The sequence below is a fragment of the Fundulus heteroclitus genome, chromosome 20, assembly GCF_011125445.2.
Source record: "Fundulus heteroclitus isolate FHET01 chromosome 20, MU-UCD_Fhet_4.1, whole genome shotgun sequence".
Taxonomy (NCBI): Eukaryota; Metazoa; Chordata; class Actinopteri; order Cyprinodontiformes; family Fundulidae; genus Fundulus; species Fundulus heteroclitus.
This window is the reverse complement of record NC_046380.1, coordinates 39,921,700-39,947,828: the sequence shown is the minus strand read 5'-3', so window position 1 is coordinate 39,947,828 and position 26,129 is coordinate 39,921,700. Positions and strand designations below refer to the sequence as shown.

Sequence of the window (26,129 nt, the reverse complement as noted above, 5' to 3'; positions counted from 1 at the left end):
GCAGCAATAAATATTTACATCATACTGTTTTATATGTGATACAGAGCTTGATACACTGAGCTGCTCCAAGCAGGCGTTCACAAGGACGAGCGGCATCACAGTCCCTCTCTGTTCTCACTGACAGGTGTGCAGTGGGAGTCTGCTGGAAAAGAAATGCCTCTAGTTGATAAGTTAATTCAATATAAAAGTTACATTTATTTAGGCCTTATGCTAGAAACAGGGCAGTGTAATCCAACTGCTCTGCCCTCCCAACAGAGACTAATACCTCTCCTTTTCAGCTTTCAGTACGTGAGCGGAGTGATATTATACAAGTGGGAAGAATATTTAGAAAACTGAACTAGTGAGAGAAACAAGGATCTAAGCATAAACAATACTAAAAGTGCAAAACATGACAGGTTGCAGTACCCGCAGGGAGCAACAATAAGTAATCAAACCCCTGGGGATCCTGACAGCTGGTCAAAATCTATTCTTTCACAGAGATTCTTGGAGACAGTGATCCGCACCTTCGTCACCATCAGGCTGGATTATTGTAATGCACTGTAAATGAGGGTGAGTGGGTCCTCCATCGACCAGGGTCCAAATTGCTACTGTATGACTTTTAACTGGCGCAAGTAAATAATAAGACATTTCCCCTGTTTTACCTTCATGCCACTGTCTGCCTTAGATTTTAGGATCCATTTAATTTTTTTTATTTGCTTTTGAATGTCTGAATGGCCTGGCCACACCCCACCTTTCTCAGCGGCTGCCTCCCTACACACATGCCCGCTCTCTCAGATCAGCAGACCAGCTGATCCTGAATGTCAACACAACTAGGCTCAAGCTCAGGGACGGCTCCTACTTTTTGTGCTGCAGCTCCTAAACCGTGGAACCAATTGCCCCTCCATCTCAGACAAGCCTCTTCATTGTCTGTTTTTAAAACTCTTCTTAAAACCCATCTAGTATTCTCTTTGCCTTTGAACACTTTTATAAAGAGCTTATTTATTTATCTTATTATATTTTAGTTTCCTTGGTGTGTTATTAATTTTCTCTGATGTATCTCACCATGTTTGTCATTATTCTTGTTTTTGTTTCTTGTTTTTAATTTTCTGATGTTTAATTGTATTTTTTGTCCCGTTTGAGTCGTTTCATTTTAACTCATACAGCACGTTGATCCGCTGTGGTGTTTTAAAATGCTCTACAAATAAAGTCAGATACGACTGTATTGGTTGGAAATACTGCAACGAGACCTTTAGATAACTTTGCAGAACAAATCTCCCTAAAACTTCAATGAACCGGTAAAGCAATGCCAAAATTCTTGAGTGCTGTTACTGCACTACAAGTACTAAGATCTGTTGCTGTCAAACACTATACAGAAGACTGGTGTTGTTAATAAAACTCTCGATTATACAGAAATCATCAAGAGCTTGGCTGTTGTAAACAGGATCTGAAGGACAAAAAAAAAATAATAATAAAAAAATGGTGTTAGAAGATATAATAATTCACAGAGGACAACAAACACCAGTTGTAGGGGACAAACCCAATTGACAAAATCAAAAGATATATCTCGGTGGATTCCAACAATTTACAGCATATGATCAACTTTTTTATTTATTTCTTTTTGTGAGTCTCTGAATGGTCCCAAGTGCACAATGTCCCAATATTAAAGCGCTGAGAAATGAAATAAGGTTGAATCAACGGGGACTTTTCCAAGACTAGACAATCCGGTCTGGCTCAGGGGAGCAGGAAAGGAGAGATGGACTGACTGCAGCCAAATACAGCGGAGGTCCTTAAACAAAACCTGCCATAGCATTAAATCCACCGGAGACTGGGGCAAATGTTCAACTTCCAGCTGAATGGTAAAACACAGAGCCAAGAAAACTCCACGGCAGCTTCAGGGGACATATCTGCCTGTCCTTCAGTGCAGCTCAAACACAGGAAAACATCTGTTAAGAGACCTAAAAAAAAGGCAGCAAGCAGAGAGTAAACTTCAAATGTAGGTGAGAAAGCCTGCCGAGACTTTCCCAAGAAAACCAAAATATGTAACAGCCGAGAAAGAAGCTCCAGACAGAATTTGTCATACTTTTACTTTGTTATTTGGGACTTTAAAGTAAGTAGCATTTTACTCTAATATATTCTCTTCTAAGGCCTGTAATGTCAATCCAAGTGTTTATGAGATGATTCATGCCTTATGCTGGGCTCACAGCTGGTCACAGCTTGCTCTGTGGTGGAGGGGAGTGGGTATATACAACAGTGCAATTTTCAAAAGGTCCTGTAGGGAGAGCAACACTCGAAAATTACTTGGTATGTTTAAGTGAAATAAGTATTTTTTAAGTATTTAGACTCAGAACTTCAACTAAATCTAGAATATAAGTTTGTAGAGTGGCTTGCAAAGGTATGCATAACCCAGGTGCTGTTTCACATTTTGTCATGGACAAAACCTTTAGTGCATCTCATTGGATTCTTATGTGACAGCCAATCAAAAGTCAAAGTCAAAAGTATTTTATTGTCACCGTGTGTTACTGTGGCAAAATTTCTCTTTGGCTACTCTGGTTCACATTACACATAACAGAGGCAAAAAACGGACAAACAAACAGGCATTGAACAATGGTTACATTTTTTTTTTTTTTTTTTTAGCATTCAGGAGAGTCACAGATAACAGATAATGGTTGATCAAAGGTGCTTATTGAACAATGATGATCTGAGGCTTTGTTTACAGCAATGTGCATTTAGATATTCTGAGATTATAGTGTGCAAGTAGGCAGTAACATTAAGGTGATTGTAAAAAAGTGGGGTGATTTTAACGCGCTGGACTGCAGTCTCCCATCAGGGGGCGAGTGCCCTGGCAGTTTTAGTGTATTTGTTTTGGCTTTGAGGTTTCTTAAGCATTTACCAGATGGGAGAGGGACAATTAGCGCATTGCTTGGGTGGAATCAGTGGAGATGCGTCTGGCTCTTTTTGGACTCATTCTGAATAAATTGAATTACACAACACACATTGTAGTGTAATTGTGAAGTTAGAATAACATAAAAATGGTTTCCATTGTTGTTCTTTTAATACATAAAAATCTAAAAAAAAAAATAAAAATAGGACTCGTTAGGATTTAGTCCTCAGTCAGTATCTTGTAGAATGACCTTCCTCAATCTGCCTCTTGCAGTATATATTTCCGACATTTTTACACATCTGGAGATGTTGCCCACTGTTCTGTAAAATACCTCAGACCCAGGCACCATGGATATGCTTGGACTCAGCACATTCTATAGTAGCCCTAGCCATTTGTATGGAAGGTGAACCTCGGCCCCAGCCTCTAGTCTTTTACAAGTTTTCCTCAAGGATGACTGCGTGGATCATTCCATCAACTCTGATCAGCTTCCCTGTTCCTGCTAAATAAAAGCATTCCTGAAGCATTATGCTGCCACCACTGTATTTGACAGTAACAATGGTGTGTTCAGAGAGATAAAAGATTGATTGAACAGAGCTCTGTTTAATCAATCTTTAATCAATGAGGTTTGGGATATTGCTTTACAACCTAACTCTGCTTTAACATCTCCACAGCTGTCTTCCTGACCTATCTGTTGAATTCCTTGGTTTGTCCACTGCTATTCTCTCTGAGGCCTTAACAGAATAGCTGTGGTGTCTGAAGTCACATGTTTGCACAATAGTTTATTTAGAGGTATCAAAGTAAAGACCTTTCAGATACCCATTAGTAAAAAAAAGTTGGAATACAAATGTTGTTCCATTTTACATTAAAATCACAATACAACTAACTTTTTTTGCAAGACATTGTAAGTTAAAACAAGGAAATTGAAGACATATAACATATTTGTTAGAGGTCTAAAATATTTGGGAGACATTAACAAGTACCCAGCTCTGTTTAATTTATCTTTTATGTGAGAAGGATAAGTTTCAGAAGATGTTGACATGAGAGCTTGGGCATTCAGAATAGAGCTTCTGTAATGGTTCTAATCTAATTAGAGCAGAGCTGCTGTCTATATGGATGTAGTCTGTGTGTGTGCTCTGTAAAGCTCACTGTTTTGGCTGCTTCTGCCAAACTATCAATACACAGGAGTAATTAACCGATGGTGCACTAATTACTCCCGTGAAATCTAACTTTTTTTTTAGCAGATGCACTCTAACTCACAGGCACGCACTGGTGCACACCCGCCATTTCCTCAGACACCATGTGTCATGCGCCAAGCTGCACACCCATGCTGCCTGGGAAAAAAAAAATGTTAATTTTCTCTTTGTTCACTTGAGATGATGAAAGATGAGATGTTTTCCTTTTCTTTTTTTCTCCTTCCCAGATACACGTCTCTAACCTTGACTAGGACAAAGAGTGTTCCCTCCCACGTCGTCATCATTATGATCATCCTAATGAGAGTGGGAGTCTTTGCCTCAGGTAAGGGCCTTGTTTCCCCCCTTTCTTGTCTCTGAGGGAGGCGTTTTGGATTCTGAACTGCTTGGAATGTCCTTTAAATTAAACAAATTAATGAACCCTTAAAAGCTGGGTTATTTCTCTCGGGGAAATGATCGGGAGCTTCGTTAATCTGCATGAGAACAACCCTGCCCGGTAAACACACCAACTCGACTGACCACTGCTACAAGCGAACGCGCACTCATAACACATTACATCTAATTAGGTTTCATGGGGAACGCTTGCAAATGTGAGCCTGAAGGCAGTATGTGCAGTTGTGTTTGAAATAATTGCAGTCCAACACCACTAACCAGATAACTGGTTTTGGAGGAAATTAAACCAAAATCATAAATATGTGATAGCAAACAGAATTCAACCTGGAAAGACTCAGACAGAAGAGGACATTAGAATAATTTATTTACATAAATCAGAAAGTTCTTTGGTGCTCGGACCCCAGCAGAACACGTGAAAGCTGCAAATGTCTATGAGCTTGGATGATCATTTTACCATTAGGATTAGTGAAGTCTATACCCCCCAAAAGAGGGTGCCGAGGCCAAACTGAATGGATTAGGATTGGTGAAGACTCCCCCCTAAGGAGGATACCAAGGCCGAGGTGAGCAGAATCAACATGACTGAGAGCTGAAAATGGAAGCCTAGAGAGCGAGGTGACAGCAAACAGGAGGTGAATTAGAGAACTAGGGATGAGACAAAAGAGCATGCCATGGTGAGGAGAGGGTTGATGAGAGCATGATGACACGTGAGATACGAAGTTGTGTATGCCTGACAAGGCGTAGAGAGGGGATGATGATGATGATGATGATGATGATGATGACGATGAGAAGTTGTGCATGTCTGAAAAGACGTAGAGAGGGGATGATGGTGATAATGATGATGATGATGATGATGATGATGATGATGATGATGATGATGATGATGATGATGATGATGATGATGATGATGATGATGATGATGATGATGGTAATGAGAAGTTGTGCGTACCTGACAAGGCGTAGAGAGGGGACGATGATGATGATGATGATGATGATGATGATGATGATGATGATGATGATGATGATGATGATGATAAGTTATGCATGTCTTTCAAGGCATAGAGACGGGATTAGGATGATGATGATGTGAAGTTGTGCATGCCTGAAAAGGCATAGAGTGGCGATGATGACGACAGGTATGAAACAAGGAGTCATGGGAGCCTGACTTGGCATAGAGAGGCAATGATGATGATGGTGCATGAAATTAGAAGTAGGATCAATATGAAAAAATAATGCTGAAGAAGACCAAGAGCCGAGCTGTTGGAGGGAGACTGAAGGAACTGCATGATAATCTACTGTAGATGGAGTCCCAAGTCTAAATGAATGGTCTCAGAATTGACGAGAATGTTTTAGCAGAGTTTAAAGTGATCGTGGTGAACTAATGGCCTACTACTAAACTAAATGTAGGAAGCTTAAGGTGGCGGGTTCTAGGCAGAGAATGACAAAAGCCACAATCATTCATGGATGGGAACAAATGAGTATTGTGAGCATGACAGAATTTTGAAAAGGTGTGCCAAGCAAAAGACTAAGACCTGAGAGAGGTAGGTCAAAGACCAGATTTCAAATAGGATTTACCTAACTGATGTAGAGAATGAAGGGATGTATTTAATCTAGCTTCTGAATCTCGAGAGGAGGAAATGATGTAGGGAGAGCAGGGATGGGCAGGGATGGCGGATGACCTGAAATTCAGAGTGAGACAGCATCAGTGACGGAGTTTGAATGACCTGGAACATGATGATCAGAAATATGAAGCTGTGAGATACAGCCTGCCAGAGACGCAACAGAGGTAAGGCCAGATTGTCTTGAAAACGACATCTCATAACATCTCATGGCAGATGCTCTCCCCTTTAGGGGGTACATTCTGCTAGTGGGTGGTGAAGAGGGAGAGGGATAGAGGGGGTGAACCCAGCCTGGGTGTCTATTGACATATGTGGGTTGGGAGGTGTTTGAATGTTACTGTTGGTGGGATTACATTTTCTTTCCTCGGTGGGGGGGTTCCGCCTCCTTATCTCAGTCCTAGTTATTGCCGTCTCTCTGTGCTGGTTCTATAAGAGGAACAGGGGTCTGCATGGTTCGGGTGGGCTGGCTAACCAATCTTTTATTTTTTATCAGGGGCAGGGTGGGCGGGTTAGTGGGTCGTGGTGTTGGTCCTGCTTTATGGTCGGCTCTAAGGCCCTGCCACCTGTCTCTAGCCCCTTGGGCTATGGTGGTGCGGCTGGCAGAGCCTCCCTCTCCGGGCGGGTTTTCAGAGAACGGGAGTACATATTGGAGTCAGCAGGTGAGCTGGCTTCCTGGGAGAGCATGATGCTCCTCAGTCCTTTCCTTTCCATCCCCAGACACCTCGCTCTACCTGTTTCATCACGCTGCCACACATGTAGGACCTTGGGGAGTGGGCGCATCATTGGATGTGTGTGGTAAATGCGAGCGTGTACTGCGTCCCCTTTTTTTTGTAGGAGTGTTTGCATGTGGGGGCAATCAGGTGGGAATGGATGAATGTGACTGTATATGTAGTTTTCTGTTTGTTTATTTGTCAGGTTGGGTTTGTACTGCCCGCTCTCCCAGGTCATCTCAGATCTCCACTAAGTGTGGAGCCCATCCCCTCCATCCTGTTCCCCTCCTCTGGGCGGGGCACCCCTGGGGCCTCAGGTCCCTGGAGCCCATGGCTGGATCCGCTCCGGTGGAGTCCACTCGCTCGTCCCCGTGGCTCCTGGGAGCTTCGGCATTGTGGCTGTTGGGGGGGGGGGGTGTTCCTTGGGGCCGTCTCTCCTTTTCCCTTGGGTGGGGGTGGCAGATTTCCTGTGTTGGCCCCTCTTGGGCACCTTTACTTGGAAGGTCCCTTTGGGCATCTGGGGTTTTGGTTCCCCTGGCGTCTGCCTCTGCTTCTCAAGGATAAACCTTACATACACAAGTGTACTCTCACAAACACCTACAGGTGCTTGGATCCAGGTATGTACAAATTCACTTCTATACAGAAATCCCCTATTATACACTGGCCGCGTAATGTAAGTGGTACGGCTTACGGCATGGAGCTGTGGAGCTGCAAAGTATGCTCCACAGCTGCAAGATTCTGTGGAGAGAAGAATTTTCGCCGTGTACGTAATTATAGAAAGACAAATTACCTGTAATAAATCGGTACGGTATTAAATTACCAGTGATATATTCTATGTTTTGATCACCTAAAAAGTCTGTGTCTTCACCCTATCTGATTAGAAATTGCATATTTTAGTTTGTTAGCTTGTCACAACTACATCATCTATGGCCATTTATTTTTCACGACTCTTGTTTTAGGATACTTCCAGAAGTGAACTTTGACACAGGATGTTGTTCTCCCATTTATTCCCTGCCAAAAAGGAGCGTATACGCATCTGAAATTAGAACTTCAATCTAATTTAGGCATTGTGTAAATATGGGCATATTATGCTTCTAGTATACATTTATTGACTGATTAAAATGAAAGCATAAGACACGCATATGCTGTTTTGCTGCATCCAGTGTGTTTCCTCTTTAAAATCGCTTTCACTTAAGAGGGAGAGCTATCTGTGTCTGCTGGGAGGACAGAGTGGTTGCACTACACTGCCGTGTTTCTAACATGAGGCCAGAATAAACTGAACTTTTATATTGAATTAATTTACTTGGTTTATTGTTGCTAGCGTGAACTCTAGGCTGCCTTACATGAATGCACTTCTAGTTTCGACATTACAGTTAGGCAGTCTTGTAGACTGCTCAGGGGTCCGATCGGGTAGTGAAACAATGTACCGTAATGCCCCAGATATCCATTGAGTGGAGCGCCTTCGTTGCTTACCAAAGTCATCCTTACACATTTTAACAGATTTTTGAGTGCATTGTCCCACCTAAAATTGGTCAGTAAGCACAACGGTATTCATATATAAGGCACACCGGATTATAAGGCCAACCTTCAATATTTGAGAAAATGTAGGATTTTAAGTGTGCCTTATAGCCCAAAAAATTGATGTTATCCATAACATTGAGAAAATGTAGGATTTTAAGTGTGCCTTATAGCCCAAAAAATTGATGCTATCCATAACATTGTTCTGACAGTTCTGACAGAATTCCAGCTGATTTAGATATACATGCAAAAATGTATAACTGAATTAATGAGCTGCTCCTGCCGAGTCTGGACCGGAAGTTGTGTAAAAGTTAGAGTGCATATAAACACATGACATGCAGGGAAGGATGGGGAAACTTTGAATGTCTGCAAAACAGCTGATGGTTTTAGATATGAAAATGGTGACATACGTCTCACCTTACAGGCTGAGGTGGGCGTTTAGTGAGAGAAAACACAGATGGGTGCAGCCGAAGAACAGAGTGAGCCGTGTTGATCACACTCTTAACAGTTCTGCTTATTATAAGCAACTTTGAGGATCTTTTTTTCTAAAGTCGCTTGTAAATTCTGAGTCGCGGGTTGCAGTTTTTTGGGCTTGTTTCTAAAAGTGAATTTGCTTATTTTGGCTCTAAAACAAGTGACAAATATAAGTTAGAAAGAGATCCACTTGCACTGCTAGAGACACTGAGTATAACCGGCTGAAATATCCCTCTGTTTATCCGCATTCACACACTTCACCTTTATACAAAATATACTAGATGCCTCATTACATTGTAGAGAGAATTCTGCGTTGCCGCAGTATTAGCTGGGTCTTTTTTTACTATTGGCTGGCATAGGAGCCGACAGGGGTAAATGCAGAGGGAGCAATGTTGCCCGTACTTTATGCAGTTTACGGTTTTAATAACCTGCGATAACTGCTGAAAGTAGATTACATGGTGCACATCACCATTTTGAGCAGAGATTGGTTCTGAAGATGAGTTTTTATTCGCTGATAGTATTGCAGAAACCCAACCCATAAACCAGACATTGAGGCTTATTAATTTGTTGTCTCTGTATTTGACAAACTAAGGCTGAATCACGTTGCCAAATGAAGTACCCTGGAGTTACAGTGTCAGCATATGCAAGCTGTGCTAAACAGTTCTCTTTCAAGAGTATTAAGCTCCTGCCCCATTTGCAGGCAAAGTGTAAGACACAAATGACCTGGCTTTACAAAAACACTGTGTACACACATGGGAATAAACAGCACGGGAAAAAAATATGAAGAAATTATTGTTGTTGGAGTGAGAGATAGTGAAAAATAAACAAATAAATAAAAAGAACAATAAAGCTTCCATCTTTATTTAAATGTAAAATTTGTCATGGTTTGTCTTCATGAACCCGGACAGAGCACACACAAACAGAGCTTGTTTTGAGAGTTTATTGCAAGGAATGAGATGTGGGTGGTGAAAACCACAGTCAGTTTCTGGACAGGAGTTGATGAGTGCAGTAGCAGGCTGACGGGAGGACACTGGAGAACGTCGGATAGGAATCCGAGCTGGGTCTTGGGAGAGTTCTTGGAGGTACAAGGGCTGCTGTAGAACCAGAGGTGCAGCGAGAGAGTTCTTTGGACATGGGGGCTGCAGAACGACCAGGAGAGCAGCAGCGAGAGGGTCCTTAGAACACAGGGACTGCAGTAGATTCAGCACCGCAGGGAAGAGGGTTCTAGGAGGTGCAGGGACGGCTTTTGAACCAGAGGTGCAGCGAGAGAGTTCTTTGGACATGGGGCTGACAGACGTGATGTGAGTGGAGACTGATGACGATTCGGCGGGGAAGAGAAGACTAAGGGAGGCTTTTGTAGAGAGGATGGTAGGTGGAGTGAGTACAGACTGATTGGTGCCTGACAGGTGTGGCTGATTGCTGAGGGAGTGGTGGCTGAGCTGTGTGAGAGGAGGAGGTGCTGGAGAATAATAGGGGAAACAGCACCATGACAGTATTCATTTATATATTAATACATAATATCATGCAGGGGCAAGATATTATCACCCCCACCCCCACCCCAACCACCCTCCACCAACACAGGCATCACAGACAAATGAAAAACACAGCCAGCAAGCGGAAACTAACAAGGAACGTGCATGCACATCGATGTTTCGTGAGTGCGTCAGAATGATTGTCATGTGGGACAATTGATAAGGTGATAACCCCAGAACTTGAGGGACAGAGAGGGGTGAGAATAGTACCAAAACTCTAACCAACTGGTTAGTTTTACAGGCCTGCAGCTCCATTAGAGATTGATTTTTTAACCTCTCTTTTCTGAATACATAACGTAGTAATGTATTGCATTAATGTATTACTGTCAGAATGAAAGACCATTTTTCCCAGTATAACGAAAAGTGTTACTGGGTTACCAACTATAGCTTTAAAATGTAACTCACCGCAAAAAAATCTAAGTTTTTCTGCTGATAAACTGTATGAACTGGGTCTAAGGGTGCTACATTAATGTTACTGTGGAATGTTTTACATTTTTTATGTGACTTAATTTTGTTCTGCAATATTTGTCTTAAAACCGTCTTAGTGCTGTCCTCTTACAGTTGAACAGTGGCTATTGCAGTTGAAATTTCCTGTTGGTTTAAACGGTACATCCTTTCTTTATCATGGCCCCAAGTTCTGATATAAAACAATCTCATTCAGACATGCTCCCATCGCCCCCGTGGTGAGTCAGACTCAGGGGTTGAAATCCAAAGCATTGGGAGCGTTGATTGATAGTGATTAGTATTTGTCACTGCTTTGAACATTAGACCATGTCAGCAATTATGCTGCAAACATTACTTTACCATTTTGTAACTGCACCCATTCTGTCCTCCACTGCCTTGGCAGCGCCAGCTTTGGGCATTGCTGAACCAGTGCCTTGAGCCAGCTGCTCGAACTGAACTGAAAAGTCCTCCACCTCAGACCAATTCAACTGGCCTAACACACAGAAGTAGGAGAACACCCTCTTGGTTCCAGAGCAGCAAGATTAATATTCTGGACAGGCCAGCCCAAACACAATGGTTCTCTGGTTTAATCTGCCCAGGGCTGAAATACCTGTTCAAAGGTGCCAGAAGATGGTCGACCCCGAACAACACAAATATTCTCAGAAACTGTTTTTCAGTGATTTACAGGAATGTAAAATCTCCAGCGTTTTAGGGCATACAATAATTTTTTTTTGTAAAGAACGTGGAAACTTTTCCTAAAAGTCCTAATATTCCTTTTTTCATGCTCTCTATTGAGTAAGAACAAATCAGATAGTTTTTGTCATGTTTTCAGTTGGAATTGAATGTGTCATGTACTGAATGCATTTGTGTAAAGCTGTTATATAGATATTGAGGTTTTACTCACTTTTTTAAATGCACTGCTATTATTTTGAAAACAACAGTACTTGCACAGAATGATGAAGAGTGTTGGTCTACACTTCCAATGCTCTGCATCTCTAGACTTCATGATACACTCCAGTGGAAGTGCTGACTTGAGATAGGAAGCTAAATCAATTGAAACAGAGGCATAAATAACAATGCAATGGAGCCGGCTCCATATGCTGTATAAATTTCACTGTATATTTGTGTGATGACTTGTAAACGGTCGGCTTGATCTGAGTACACATTATATCCCTCAAATCTGGCAGCTGGTTGTAAATCTCCCGGTTACACAAGTTACGCGAGAGAGCTCTTAAAGCCTTAACTGTAACTCATGCAGGTATTTGGGAAACTAAAGCCTGATGATATTCCACTTTTCTCTCGGAGGTAGATTAACAGCATACCCTGCATGTATCCTGCTGGTGAGGGAGTGAAAAAAATGAGCATAAAGCAGAGTGAGTGGATTTTTTTTTATAAATTGTGAGTCCACCTCCATGTGGGCTCACAATAAAATTAAATGGAAGAAATCTGCATAGTTAAACAAGGAAATGTAAAAACAACGAGGAGTGCTTAAATGTGTATTAAATATATGGCCATGACCACTGATGACCAGAAGTTTACATACACTCATCTGTATGATTAGCATGTAGGTTTTGGACTTTTAATGACTGACTTAAACTGTTGTACTATATGGTTGTAGTTTGTAGGTCAAAATTATACATACAAATTTAAATACATAAATATTTATACATATACCCCCAATATCTTGGTATATGTACATTACCAAGTAGCACACAAATTACACTCTCTGTCATGATTTGCTATTGAACCCGAACACACCACAACAGAGTAAATTTAACAGTTTATTGAAATAGTGGATTGTGGAGGATGGAACCAAGAGTCTGTACAGAGCTGAAGCAGGAGGATGGTGAAGGCAGGCACTGGCAAGCAGGTAGGAACCAGAACACGGAGGCAGCAGAACCAGAAGCACAGCAGACAGGAGACCTGGAACCAGGCTTGACCAGCAGCACGGCAGAATGGAGGCTTGGAACAGACTTGACCAGCAGTATGACGGAATGGAGACTTGGAACCTGGTTAGACCAGCAGCATGGCAGAGTGGAGACTGGAACCAGAACCACAACAGGATTAACAGCACGACTGGTGAATACTTGCAGGACCGGAGAGAGAGCAGGACCAGAACCACAGCAGGCGGGCGGCGATGAAAGGAACTCGGGCTGGACAAAAACAGGTGAGGTGAGCAGAAACCAACAGAACGAACCGACAGGGGAGGACTGAAAGCAGGGAGCTTAAATAGGGAGGCTGACAGGTGTGCTGAGTGCTAGCTGATTAGTGGCTGACAGGTGTAGGTGATTAGTGGAGCATGGGATCTGGAGCTGTATGGGAGGCTGAGAGTGCCCTGAAATGTCCATGGTGCAGCAGGCAAGGCTGCACCATGACACTCTCTAAAGCAATCAAGATGTTTTTGGTATAATTCTGGGTGGATTCTTATCAGAACTTATTTTGAACTATTGTGTGTTCCACTATGGACCAAGCTATTAAGTTGAGACCATAAATAATTAACAATGTCAATGTCTGGGGTTTCCAAAAGCTTAATATTAGCTCATTTGAAAACTCGTTTTTATGTACATTTGGAATTGCTCTCCTCTTGGAACACCCAGCTAAGACCACTTTTCAACAATCTAGCAATTGAATTGCAAATAATTTGTAAAGATTAATCCATTCTATTTGTGAAATGCAACAATACCACTGAAAAAAAATCCTCAGTGTGAGGTTGCTTCAACCATGTTGACGGTTGATTTTCTTAGATTTGAAAGCCTCACCATGACCACCCCTAACATTCTTGTTGTCAGTGTGGCCCAACAGCTCAATCTAAATGTCATGTGACCATAGAAACATTCTCCATTAGTCATTTTCCACATGGGTAGCAGCAGATTTCAGCCTGTATGCTTTCATTTGATGTGAGGGTTGACTTCTCTTTATTGCAAATGGTGAGACTGGCTTTCCTGAGTTATTTCTTCATATCCAAACACATTTCCTTTCATTGGAGCGGAGAGTTTGTGCAACATGGGTGAAACCTCAACTCTTTTGAGATCGTCTTGAAATAAATATAACCCCCTCCTTACAGATTTTTGTGTCAATCACATAATTTAAGTCAATCCAAAGAGATCATGGGCCATGTGTGCTTTCAGGGCATGCAGCTGTGATTGAGGAACCACAGGGGCATTATTCACAATGTGCAGCATTTACCTGAGCTAAACGCTTAGGATATATGTATGTGGGCAATGAGAAAGAGTCTATTCCAATCTGTATAATTTGACCCAATCTGTATAATATGATTGAACTTGACTTTGTGAAGTGCCTTGAGATGACATGTTTCATGAATTGGCGCCATATAAATAAAATTGAATTGAATTGAATTGAATTATTCAGCTGTCCAAACATATGACTGATATGCATAGTGTGAATACATGAAACTTGACAACATATTATCCTATATTATTGCACCTAATCAGCCCTTTCATATTGGAATCATGCACACATGTACATTACAGAGCTCTAATCATACTCATCTGATAATCCTGTTTTAGGCTTACATCTTAGTCCTTATGGGGATTCATGACAACCTGCCAAGATATTTCAGAGGGATAATATTGCCCAGTCGACATCAACTCTCCTATTCCATGTTAAGATATTTCAGGTGATCACAAGGCATAAAAAAACCTGTGGAATTCGCAAATTGAAAAATGACCTAAAATGTTCTTATGAAACAGCAGGGTGTTCCAACAGGAAAATATTTCCAAAGACACATCAAAACCTGTTTTGGAAGGAAACAAGCTAGCATCAAGCCTGTGCAAATCATCCAGGTGATGGTACCAAAAAACATGCCTAAATCGGAGGCGAAGGGACTTTCACTCTGTTTTTCTGAAAACTTTTCAACACCTATCCAGGAGTCTGTCAGTTCTGACAGCTCGCACTTGAGTAACCTGCAGTTGCAGCACTGCTGTCTTTAAACACAGCGGCCCCTCCTTCTAGGTGCATTCCAAGTCAGATGCAAATCTTTGGAAGTTGGGTGGAGGAAATGCAGCATGAGCACTAGCCTGGAACCAAGGGCTAGGGTTCATGCAGTCTGCTGCTTTTCCTCTGGCTAAAGTGGAGAAGGCAGGATCTCAGTGTGCACATATAACTGTTCCGCTTTCTCCTGCTGCTACTGAATCAACCTCAGAGCTTTTGCAGCCTTCCTATCTGCTTGGTCCAAATGGTGGTTGGATTGTTCTGTCAGAACCTAAGAGGCTGTAGCTGGAAATTAAAATGCAGACATACAAACTTGGGCAGCCATGCATAAAGAGAAACAATTCAGCAAAGAGCCATGGACCAACAGGAGCTTAAAAATGGGGGAAACAAGTGAGTGGCATGAGGGATAACAACCAAACACAGGTGAACTAAATGAGTAGGATTACAATGGCATGGAAGTAGCAGATTGTGGGAAACAGGAGGAAAAAGCCTAATAACATAAATGGAAACAACAGACAACCCAAATATACAAACAGGAACAAACTGGAATACCTAATAAATAAAATCCTCAACATCCTGACACAAATATCTTGAAAATGAGGGACCTAGTTAATTTAAAAATTATATTACTTATGTTTAAAGCTGGAAAGAATTTATTGCCAATTAATTTACAAAAGTTCTTTGTTTTAAGATCAAGTGATGGAAACAACAGAAGGAAGTGTGACTTAAAAAGTACAATTACTTTAAAGCCAATGTGTATTTCAGTGCACAGAGTAAAACTTTATAATAATTTGTACACGCAGTTAGAAAAATGCCCAACTATAAATCAATTCAAAACACTTCAAAATGGAAAAAAACATAAATTGAGTTCTGAGTTAATAATGAAGAGACTGATAGCATTTGCAGCTTATCCCGTAAGTTAAATGAATGTATACAGCCATTAACTTTACTTTCTAATCATTATGAAAGGGCAAGGCAAGTTTATTTATATAGTAACAAGTGTGATCCAAAGGGGCAGTCATGTACCAGATTTTATTTTACCTGCCCCTTTTTCACTTGTGTAACTGAAGTAATGTGTGTTTGGGACTTCAAGACGAAATTTCCTAAATCGAATACATAAACTGATTGATTGTTTAAAGGATTGATTGATTGATTGATTGATTGATTGTTTAAGTGATTGATTGATTGATTGATTGATTCAAATCCATCAATAACCACACAAAGGTATATGTGTTATATAAATCTCTGACTGGCACTGTGTAGTAAAGAATCCCAACAAATATACAAGACAGCTGAATTTGAAAACTTACTTATAGTGAAACTGAAAGATTTGGCACTGTGGTTCAGAATTGATCTGTTACCAAGGCTGACTCTAAATCACATCTAAAATGTTTTGCACATTTTATTCCTCAAACTAGGGTGTAGAATCTGCGCAGATATAAAATAAAATAAAAGGATGATCCTATTCAAGTTTGCTATCAGCTCCACTGGAGAAGAAATGATAAACTAGACACAGGTGAGGAGAAGAAGGCAGAATGTCTCTGTGAAAGATGTATGCATATCAGGTTTGTCATGAAAGGAGACTTGTCTTGGCATCTTACCGGCTAGGCACTCTTTGAGTGACAGGAGGATTAAGAGTTCCCATGGCAACAACATCTTCATTTTCCAAGGTGAAAGATTCTTGTTCTGACAGACAGTGAAGAACACTTCCTGGGCAAACCCTCCCTTTGTTAGGAACTGAAAAAAAAAAAATAGAGAAAGAGGCCACATGAGCTCGCTGAACATTAGGAGATGCAATCTGCATTGAGTCTTAAGGAAAAGAAATGGTGTGGCATTAATAATTCATTCACCAAATAACCAATGCCTGAATCTCATGCTGTGGAGTGAGCTAGCAGCTGATACTGTGGGAGCTGATATGTAGTGTATACATACTGCAGCTCCACTATCTTCTAAAGAGCAAGTCAAGGACAGAAAAAGCAGAAGCTGCAACAGATTAGGCTCCACCATCCTGCTGAAAGAAGTGTAAAATTTCTGAAAACTATTGGCTGGCCTGATTGAAGAGGACAAAAATAGTAATTAGAAACAATAATGAACAAAGACAGATAAGGTGAACTCACACTGGGTGAAGAAATTTAAAATGTACTATCTGATTTTAAATAACAGACCAGCACAAAGCAGGGTATAATAATCAGAAGAGTGTGGCAGGCAATGATTTTTCAACCTCTTTTAATCCAATACCCTTAAAAAAATCATTGGAACTAAATGACTTCAGAAACCACTTTATTAGTAAATATGCAACCTAAGAATGTGAACAAAACAGAAGTATGAGCAGTGGAAAACCATCATACCACCTTGAACACAGGTATACTGATACTGAAACATGGTGGTGCCAGTATTATGCTGAGGGGATGATGGATGGAATTAAATAGTAGATGGACTGAACTTATATGGTCCTTTTCCATTCATACCGACCACTCAAAGCGCTTGACACTATAGCCACATTCACCCAATCGCAAATTAGGGTTTGGTGCTTTGCCCAGAGGCACATCGACATGTGACAGGGTAAGCTCGAATCAAGCCCACAACCTTCCCATTGCAAGATAACTACGTCACCCACTGAGCAAGAGTCGCCTAAATGCAGGTCAGGCCAGAAAAGAAAAAAACCTGCATGAGCCAGTTTCGCCTTCCAGCAAGCCAAAAACCTTAAACAGCCAGGACTAACATGGAATGGTTTGGATTAAAGCATATTTACGTGTTGTACAATGGCCTAGTCAAAGACAAGACTTAAATCTAATTGTATGAGGTGGAGCCATTTTGTGAAGAAAAATGGGCAGTTACAGCAAAAGGTGAAAATAATGGAATGTTTTATCAAAAAAAATAGAAATTGCCCAAAATATAAGACGGAGATAAAATTGTCTTAATTCACGGGTGTTGTATTTTGAACAATTTGGGATTGTTTGGGTTTTTGTCGATCAGTTCCTTCCTCTGTCTTCTTTAATGTGGTTAAGTATTTTCCAGATTACTTCATTCCTTGTGTTTAGCCTTTCATTTATTTCTGTTTTTCTGTTTGTGCATTTAGTTCATTTCTCAACTGTTAGTGTGAGACTTATTCCCCTTTGTGTCTAGTTCAACTCCTGCTGTGTTATCTATGTTAATTACTCTCCTTGCCTCACTTCCTCTGCTCAGTACCCTCCCTCAGCTGTCCCAACATTCCCCTGATAGGACTCACCTTGTTCCCATGTCATTGATCACTTCTCCTCTATATATAGACTCCCTGGTTTGCATTGTTTATCGCCACTTCTTTTGGTTATGCTGCCCGTGCTCCACGACTGTTCTCCTTGTGACCTACCTGCATGTTTTCCCTCATCTGTATCGCTAAAACCTTCTACTAACCATGCTGCTTCCAAGCACCTCTCTGTTTTTCTGGTCCTACTTTAACCACACAATAGATGACACAATTTCTATCATATTGAATTGTGGTGGTCTGGCAAGGAGAGGCAACTTGTTTCAGAAATGATGGCCGATCTACGTGAGTAGTTCTACCTCATGCTGTCATACTCAGTGTTTTCTGTTTCAGAACAGGTGATATCAATCAGGTAACTAAACTCAGCGTACGATCAACCATGAGTTAAGCGTGAGCATGAAAGAAGCCCTCATCAATGGAAGGCAGATAATACGATTCACCATGGCAATGGCAGGAAATAAGATGCCTCGCAGTGCGCATTTCCCTTGAGCAGAATTAGAAATCTTTAATGAAGACATATGGAGAATATTAAATCATAACTAACAAAAACAAACAATGTCAGTGCTGCAGAAAAAGAGCAAGTTAGCAGCAGAGAAAAAAATGTCAGTGCATGAGTGAGTATTTGATGGCGAATTAAAGCTGTATTCCCACACTACAGCTCATTCAACACATCGTTTGTGTTTCTAGGTGCAACCCGTCAGGCGTAAAAAGGACGTGGCAGCAAATCAATATGAAGTATGAAAATACAGTTTAATCAAGTAAGGTTCAGTTCTGAGTTATTCTTATGTTTAACTTTAATCAACTAAAACATTAATTGGCTATAATCAATATTTGCAATTAATGATGGGATGTTGTGAGTTATTGACATAACTGATATGTTTATTCTTCTTTTAGCCAAAATTTGGCTTCACCCATCCTTCTAATGAGTTGACACTGATTTTCTTGTAGGTGTATAATTTGTGCCAACCTCACTTTATATTAATCATATAGGCTATATTTATACTTTGAATTCATGTAAACGTGGTATTATTTAAGTGAAGAAATGTGTCGTAGCTCTAACGGTGTTGGGTGTAAAAATACTTCAATGGAAACTAAAATATATGAATGGAAAATTAGAGCTGGAAGTCTCAAAATTTTAAAGAATAAATTATTGCTTTCATTATGTATAAATACTTTATTAAACTTGTGTGTCTCAGATATAGAACAACATTAAACCGTAATATAACTGAGTGAAACAGTAACATTCTTGACAGCGTGACATACAGCTGCATCTGAAAGATTTTCTGCGTCTCCTACTTTATTATAAAGCTGTCGTTGGCATAAAAACAAAGAGCAACACAAACAAATTGTTCGGAACTGAGAGTGTCCCCTTGTTGTGTTACAAAATCAATGTGCCGGCTGAGAGTATTTAGATAAAACATTGACAGCAGGAATCACACTCTTAAGCCTCCCTGGTAATGTCTATTCTGGGGTTCTGGAAAGGAGGGTCCGTCGGATAGTCGAATCTCAGATTCAGGAAGAGCAGTGTGGTTTTTGTCCTGGCCATGGAACACTGGATCAGCTCTACACCCTCAGCAGGATACTGGAGGGGGCATGTAAGTCTGCCCAACCAGTCTACATGTGCTTTGTGGATCTGGAGAAAGCATTCGACTGTGTGCCTCAAGGGGTCCTGTGGGGGGTACTCCGGGAGTATGGAGTACCGGGCCCTTTAATAAGGGCTGTTAGGTCTCTGTATGACCGGTGTCAGAGTCTGGTCCGCATCGCCGGCAGTAAGTCGGACTCGTTTCCGGTGAGAGTTGGACTCCGCCAAGGTTGCCCTTTGTCACCGATTCTGTTCATAACTTTTATGGACAGAATTTCTAGGTGCAGCCAAGGTGTTAAAGGGATCCGTTTTGGTGGCCTTAGGATTGCGTCTCTGCTATTCGCGGATGACGTGGTCCTATTGGCTCCATCAGGGCGTGATCTACAGCTCTGAATGGAGCGGTTCGCAGCCGAGTATGAAGCGGCCAGGATGAGAATCAGTGCCTCCAAATCTGAGACCCTGGTCTTGAACCAGAAAAGGGTAGAGTGCCTCCTCCGGGTTGGGGAAGATGTGCTACCACTAGTGGAGGAGTTTAAGTATCTTGGGATCAAGTTCACGAATGAGGGGAAGATGGAGCGGGAAATCGACAGGCGGATTGGTGCAGCGTCTGCTGTGAAGCGGGCGCTGTACCGATCCGTTGTTGTGAAGAGAGAGCTGAGCCAAATGGCAAAGCTCTCGATTTACAAGTCGAATCTACGTTCCTACCCTCATCTATGGTCATGAGCTTTGGGTCGTGACCGAAAGAACAAGATCCCGGATACAAGGGGCCGAAATGAGTTTTCTCCGTAGTGTGTCTGGGCTCTCCCTTAGAGATAGGGTGAGCAGCTCAGTCATCCGGGGAGGACTCAGAGTAGAGCCGCTGCTCCTCCACGTCGAGAGGAGCCAGTTGAAGTGGCTCGGGCATCTGGTCAGGATGCCCCCTTGATGCCTCCCTGGTGAGGTGTTCCGGGCACGTCCCACCGGGAGGAGGCCCAGGGGAAGACCCAGGACACGCTGGAGGGACTATGTCTACCGGCTGTCCTGGGAACGCCTTGGGGTTCCCCCGGAGGAGCTGGCCCAAGTGGCTGGGGAGAGGGACGTCTGGGCCTCCCTACTGAAGCTGCTACCCCGGCGACCCGACCCCGGATAAGCGATGACAATGGATGGATGGATGGATTGCAGTGAAAAACTGTATTGCTTGAAAATGTATTAATCCATAAATGATAAAACATTTAATCGTGGTCTGATCAGCCTCTCCTGTATGATGTAAGATCACTGTCAGAAGAAACTTGTACATAAAAAGACAGTTGTGTGTCAGAAGTTGTGCATAACATAAACTCATAATAATTGAAATCTCATGCAAAAGATAGTTACAACTTCAATAACTAATATATACAAATTTCAAGTTTAAATTTGGGCTTTACTCTTCATGAACACAAACGGCAGCGGCTGCTTGAGAATACGGATTTTTTCTTTGACAATACGAATTCACAACAGTGGTCTGACGTCACGGTTGCAAGGCTGGTTAATCGAGCACAGAGTGCGAAGATAGGAGCCGCGCATGCATTCTTCGAACTGACAACTTTCCCAGAATGCACCGAAATTACTCTGGATATCCACTACCCCAGCTTTGTGAAATGGGGTCCAGTGAGATTTATTCTTCTCATTCTACAGACACCCCATTAATGTTTATTTTTTTTTCTTTTTGACTTTTGAAACTATTAAAAAATCTAATCCAAATAAAGTTGCTTCAAATAAAAGAAATGTTAGGCTTTATCTGTGTATCTCAAAAAGTGACTTTATTACCATCCGTTATCAATACCCACTTATCCATGCAGGGTGATAGGGGGAACTTGGGCTTATCTCCAGCAGTCACTTGCCGAGAGGCGAGGTACAATCTGGACAGGTCATCAATCCAACACAGAGACAACAGCACAGGACAAACAACCATGCATGCACACACTCACACCTAAGGGCACTTTGGAGAGACCAATTAACCTAACAGTCATGTTTTTGGACTGTAAGATGAAGCAGGAGTACCCAGAAAAAAACATGCATGCACAGGGAGAACATTTGAATGTCTGAACCCAGGATCTTCTTGCTGCAAGGAGACAATGCTACCAACTGTGCCACTGTGAAGTCTGTGACTATTTAAAGATGTTTTCCTGAAAGATGTAAGAAGCTCTAAAAAAAGCATCCCTTCATATTTTAGTCAACGAAACACACTATAAACTGAAACGGTAAATGACCTATAGGTGTATAGCGCTTGATCAAGTCCAGTACTTTAACTAAAACTTGTGTATCAGTTGTACTACAGAAATGCAGTATAATGTAGTGACTGAAATAAGATTGAACCTAATGACAATATGACTAAATACTGACTAAAACTAAATTACACGTTATTCAATTAACAGCAGCTAACAAAGGTACAGCTTTGCTGAGTACAATAACATGCATAGTCATAATATTTTTCTCTGTCAAAGAATTGAAAACCATCTTTTGTTTGTCTTCCACTTTACATTATACCTTTGTGAATAATGACCATGATAAATAAATATTTGAAGCACTGTGAATTATACCTCTTAAAGGAAAATCAGAATTGCCTCAAATTGCCATTGGCTGGCCAAACCTTTACAAAAATGGAGACTGGAAGTCATCCTAGACAAATATACACTTCTCTGTTTTTTTGTTTTGTTTTTTAGCATATAAAGTTCTTGCAAAATCCTTTGAAGGTTGTGGCTGCAACATGAGAAAATGTGGAAAAAGTTCAAGGGGTGGGCATATACAGCATTGTATGCAAACCTTTTTGAGCACAGTTCTTAAAAGCTTCTAAAATCAATATGCTCATTGTTGCATCAAAACTTTGCATCAGGTAAAAGATGGTCTCTTCTCAATGACGTGTGTTAAATCATTTATAGGTTGTGGAACCCTGTGTTGTGCAGTACAACTGTACATCTCTTCTCGATCTGCAGCTATTTGAGGAGCAAAACAAAATAAATTTTTATTATATACAGTCATAAACTAAATGCTTTCCTTAGGAGACTTTGGACTCCAACTAGTCAGTGGAGCCTAAAATGAATCACTTGTTCCTGAATGACACGGTGAAAGATTTGCAGAATTAGGTATTAGAAGTCGACATAAGTTTATAACATAACAAAATAAATAAATAAATCTACATAATTAAAACAGAACATAACAGAAAATCGAAAAAATTAAAACAGGCTGTTTGGCTTGTTCTAATGTTTAATTGTTTATGCAGATTAACAGTGCTAATGATTATTAACATTCAGTTAACAACTGCCCCATAGAGGTAAAACCTTAAAAAGAATTAAAACAGCAGTAAGTCTTAAAATCGTAAGAATTGTGTCAAAATGGAGTGCGGCCATTCATGCTGATTAAAAAGGAGTCTGCCACCAAGAGTTTCAAAGAACCTTATTTTAATCCATGAGCTTTGTGCTGTGGCTGCTGTTGCAGCTGTGATGACTCCCTGAGCGGACAAGGAGCCAAATCAGCAGGACTAAAAAAGCAAATGTGTTATTTTCAGAATGATAGCATGCATCTGTACCCTTTACTACTTTATGTGCTGTACAGGAAAGCTTAAATCCTTATTTTGCCTGCAGAAACATGTATTGCTACAATCTTCTAAATAGCATTTGAATAGTTGACACAATCAGTAGCATTTTTCAGAATCTTCTGGCATTTTATGAATCAAGCCAATTAGCAAATATGAATATGACATGTCTTTGAACGCACTAATAACCCCACAGGCTTTTAGTATGTAGCATTTAACTGAAGAACTGACACATGTAGAAATTTACCTGACCCTAGCCAAATGAATTTCACTCTGCCTAGCTCCACTCATCCATCTGGAACTGATCCATAGGAATGGCGTTTCAGAAGGCTGGGCCTTATCAAAAATCCTTGCATATGATTGGATAAGCCACTTGTCTGTCATCTTTATCGATGTGCTATTTCAACCACTCAGACCGAAGCCAACCCGTGACGCTGATGAGAGCGACGCAGAAAAAAATAAAACAGAACAGCCAACATCTTAAATATAGCAACAGTGGAATCAGCGCAATGTCGGTAAATGATCAATGTCGTCTGCGCCATTAAAATGTGCGGATAAAAGGCAACCTTGTGCACAGCAGACTTATTTTTAACAAAGAAGCCAACCAAAAAAGTATGAAAGGTGCAAAAGGTAAGGCAAGACAGTGCAAGTATGAGTTAGGAGACCAGCATTGTTCCTCCCAGCTGCATACCTGTAACACCCAATTTTCCAGCCTCTCTGATCTGATCCTCTATGAAAGCAATCAGCGGGGACACGATGATAAAGATGGGGTGCTGCACTAGTCCCGTTTCCTTAACTACAAGAGGAGCCATTTGGTAGATCAAGCTCTTGCCAAATCCGGTCGGGAGAAGGGCGAAAACATTGTTTCCACCAACAAAAGCCTTCAGAGCCGTTGTCTGATGTTCTTTTAATTAAACAATATTAGGTAGATTGGACAACACGGAAGAAATAGCAGCATTGTTGTCTGAATCAAAACAGTCTCACGGTCGCTTCTCCACTACGTGACATCTATGAAACTCCAGCCCTGCGTCCTGATTGGCTGGACTATAAAATCAGTTGAAGAAATCATTCTCTATGGAAGAGGTCCCAGATGGATGTGAGTGAAGCTAGGCGGAGCTAAGCGGAACGAAATTCATCTGGCTCATCAGGTTACGTAAATATGGCATCACCTAATAATAGCATTGCTTGTTCCCATACATTTCACACTTTGAGATGCCAGAGGCTTAAAATCAGGGGACCAGACAAGGTGTGCACATTGCTGTCGTGGTAATTGTTGGAGTTGGGCGACCCACAATGGTGACACGGTGGTGGGAGGCGCACACAGCTCCTCTACTGCGGTCATGACAGTAACAGGACCAAGTAAATCGCTTGCTACGATATTGAAAGTGGTTTCAATTGTTGAAATATATTGGAATTTACCCACTGTGAGACAAAGGATTATTCTATTCTATTCTATTCTATTCTATTCTACTCGAGTGAAATAGTAAAATTCCAATTATTAAAGGTGTTTTGCTTATCTGCTTTGTCCTCCATGTTAAACTAGTAAAGAAATATTTGGTTTGAGAAATAGATTTCGTTCTTGAAGTAGATTTTAAACATCTTTTCTTGATTACCACAGCTAAGATTGCTAAACTAGGACCACAATTCATGTCTCAGTTCTTAATTTCAAACAAGTTGATATATTCATTCATTCATAATACAACAGATGAAAATATCATCCAGATGGTTCTCAGCTGGAAGCTGCACATGACAAATGAGAATAACGCCTGACTGAACCAACATCTTCATATACATTTTAATTATTCTATTTAGGCAGGATTTATTAGCATAATAAAGTTGGTAATGTTCTTAGAATATACCCAGGTTTGAACATTACATTAGACACCCATATGCTTGATTAAAATGTAAATAATTCCAATGCCTAATATTTAATATGTCCTCAAACTTATTTTTTATAGTGTGTAGTGGGGGGAAAATGAAAAAAGTGACAAACTGGAATTTTTATGTAATACACCATATGCCTAAAAATTGGGTAACCTATCCAAATAATTGAATTCAGGTATAAAAGTCTGCATCTAGAGATCCAGACTACTTTTCTCTCACATTTCTGAGAAAATAGGTTTAACTCAGGAGCTCAGATATATCCAATGTGGTATTGTGATAGGATGCCAGGTGTACAATAAGTCCAGTCGTGAAATTTCCTCACTTGTAATTATTCCACAGTCACTTCTTAGTGGTATTTTAACAACAAGGAAGCAGTTGCAAATGTCAGCAACTAAGCCACAAAGTGCCACGCCACATAAAACAATGAAGCAGAGTCAGGAGATGCTGAGTCCCAGAGATCCCCAATTTTCTGCAAAGTCAACATCTACAGATGGCCAAACTTCATGTGGCCATGAGTTTAGCTCACAACCAGTGTGTAGGAAGCTTTACTAAATGGGTTCCAATAGCTGAAACAACTGCATCAAAGCATCATCACCATGTGGTGACCGCCTTGCCTGGGCCTGGGACAAGATCATCTGAGATGGGCCCCTGTGAACTATATTCTATATGTAAAAGAAAAAATAACTAATATTTACCTTTTCAAGACATGATTTATACTGTATTCTGTTGTTAATTTTTTGGGGGCATTCATCTTTAGAAAATTATACAGGAGCTGATCTGGCTCTATAAAGCTAACAGTGACACAATTCCAAAAGATAAATAAATGATTACATTTATATATTATTATATATAACAATCTGAAAGATTATATATATATATATATATATATAAAATACACAATATTTAAATATTTTTTACGGTATCATTGATCACAGTGCAGTTATTAAATTGGGAAATCTAATCAAACATCTGCCTAGTTAACCTGCACAGCAATTCCGCTACAGACCACCTCCAAAATCAAAGTCACTATGATAGACTTTCTAGTAGCATATGTGGTTTTGATTTGTTAGGGGGGGGGAATTAAATAAATTTATTACATGTTCAACACATGACCATGAAGTTAAAATATTTATTACACAATTACAACTAATTTTTTTTATAATACAAACAGATTGATTCAT

The 26,129-nt window shown here is 40.8% G+C and overlaps 1 protein-coding gene across 2 annotated transcripts in view; it reads right to left on the bottom strand.

Moving 5' to 3' along the window:
* Nucleotides 1–26,129, bottom strand: part of LOC105934503 (contactin-4) — a 229,955-nt gene that overhangs the window by 93,007 nt on the left and 110,819 nt on the right. For both annotated transcript variants that reach the window (XM_036152151.1, XM_036152152.1), the window contains exon 3: nucleotides 16,290–16,425. In XM_036152151.1, the coding sequence (XP_036008044.1) occupies nucleotides 16,290–16,350 (61 nt within the window). In that variant the 5' untranslated portion in view covers nucleotides 16,351–16,425. The remainder of the gene's footprint in view (nucleotides 1–16,289; nucleotides 16,426–26,129) is intronic.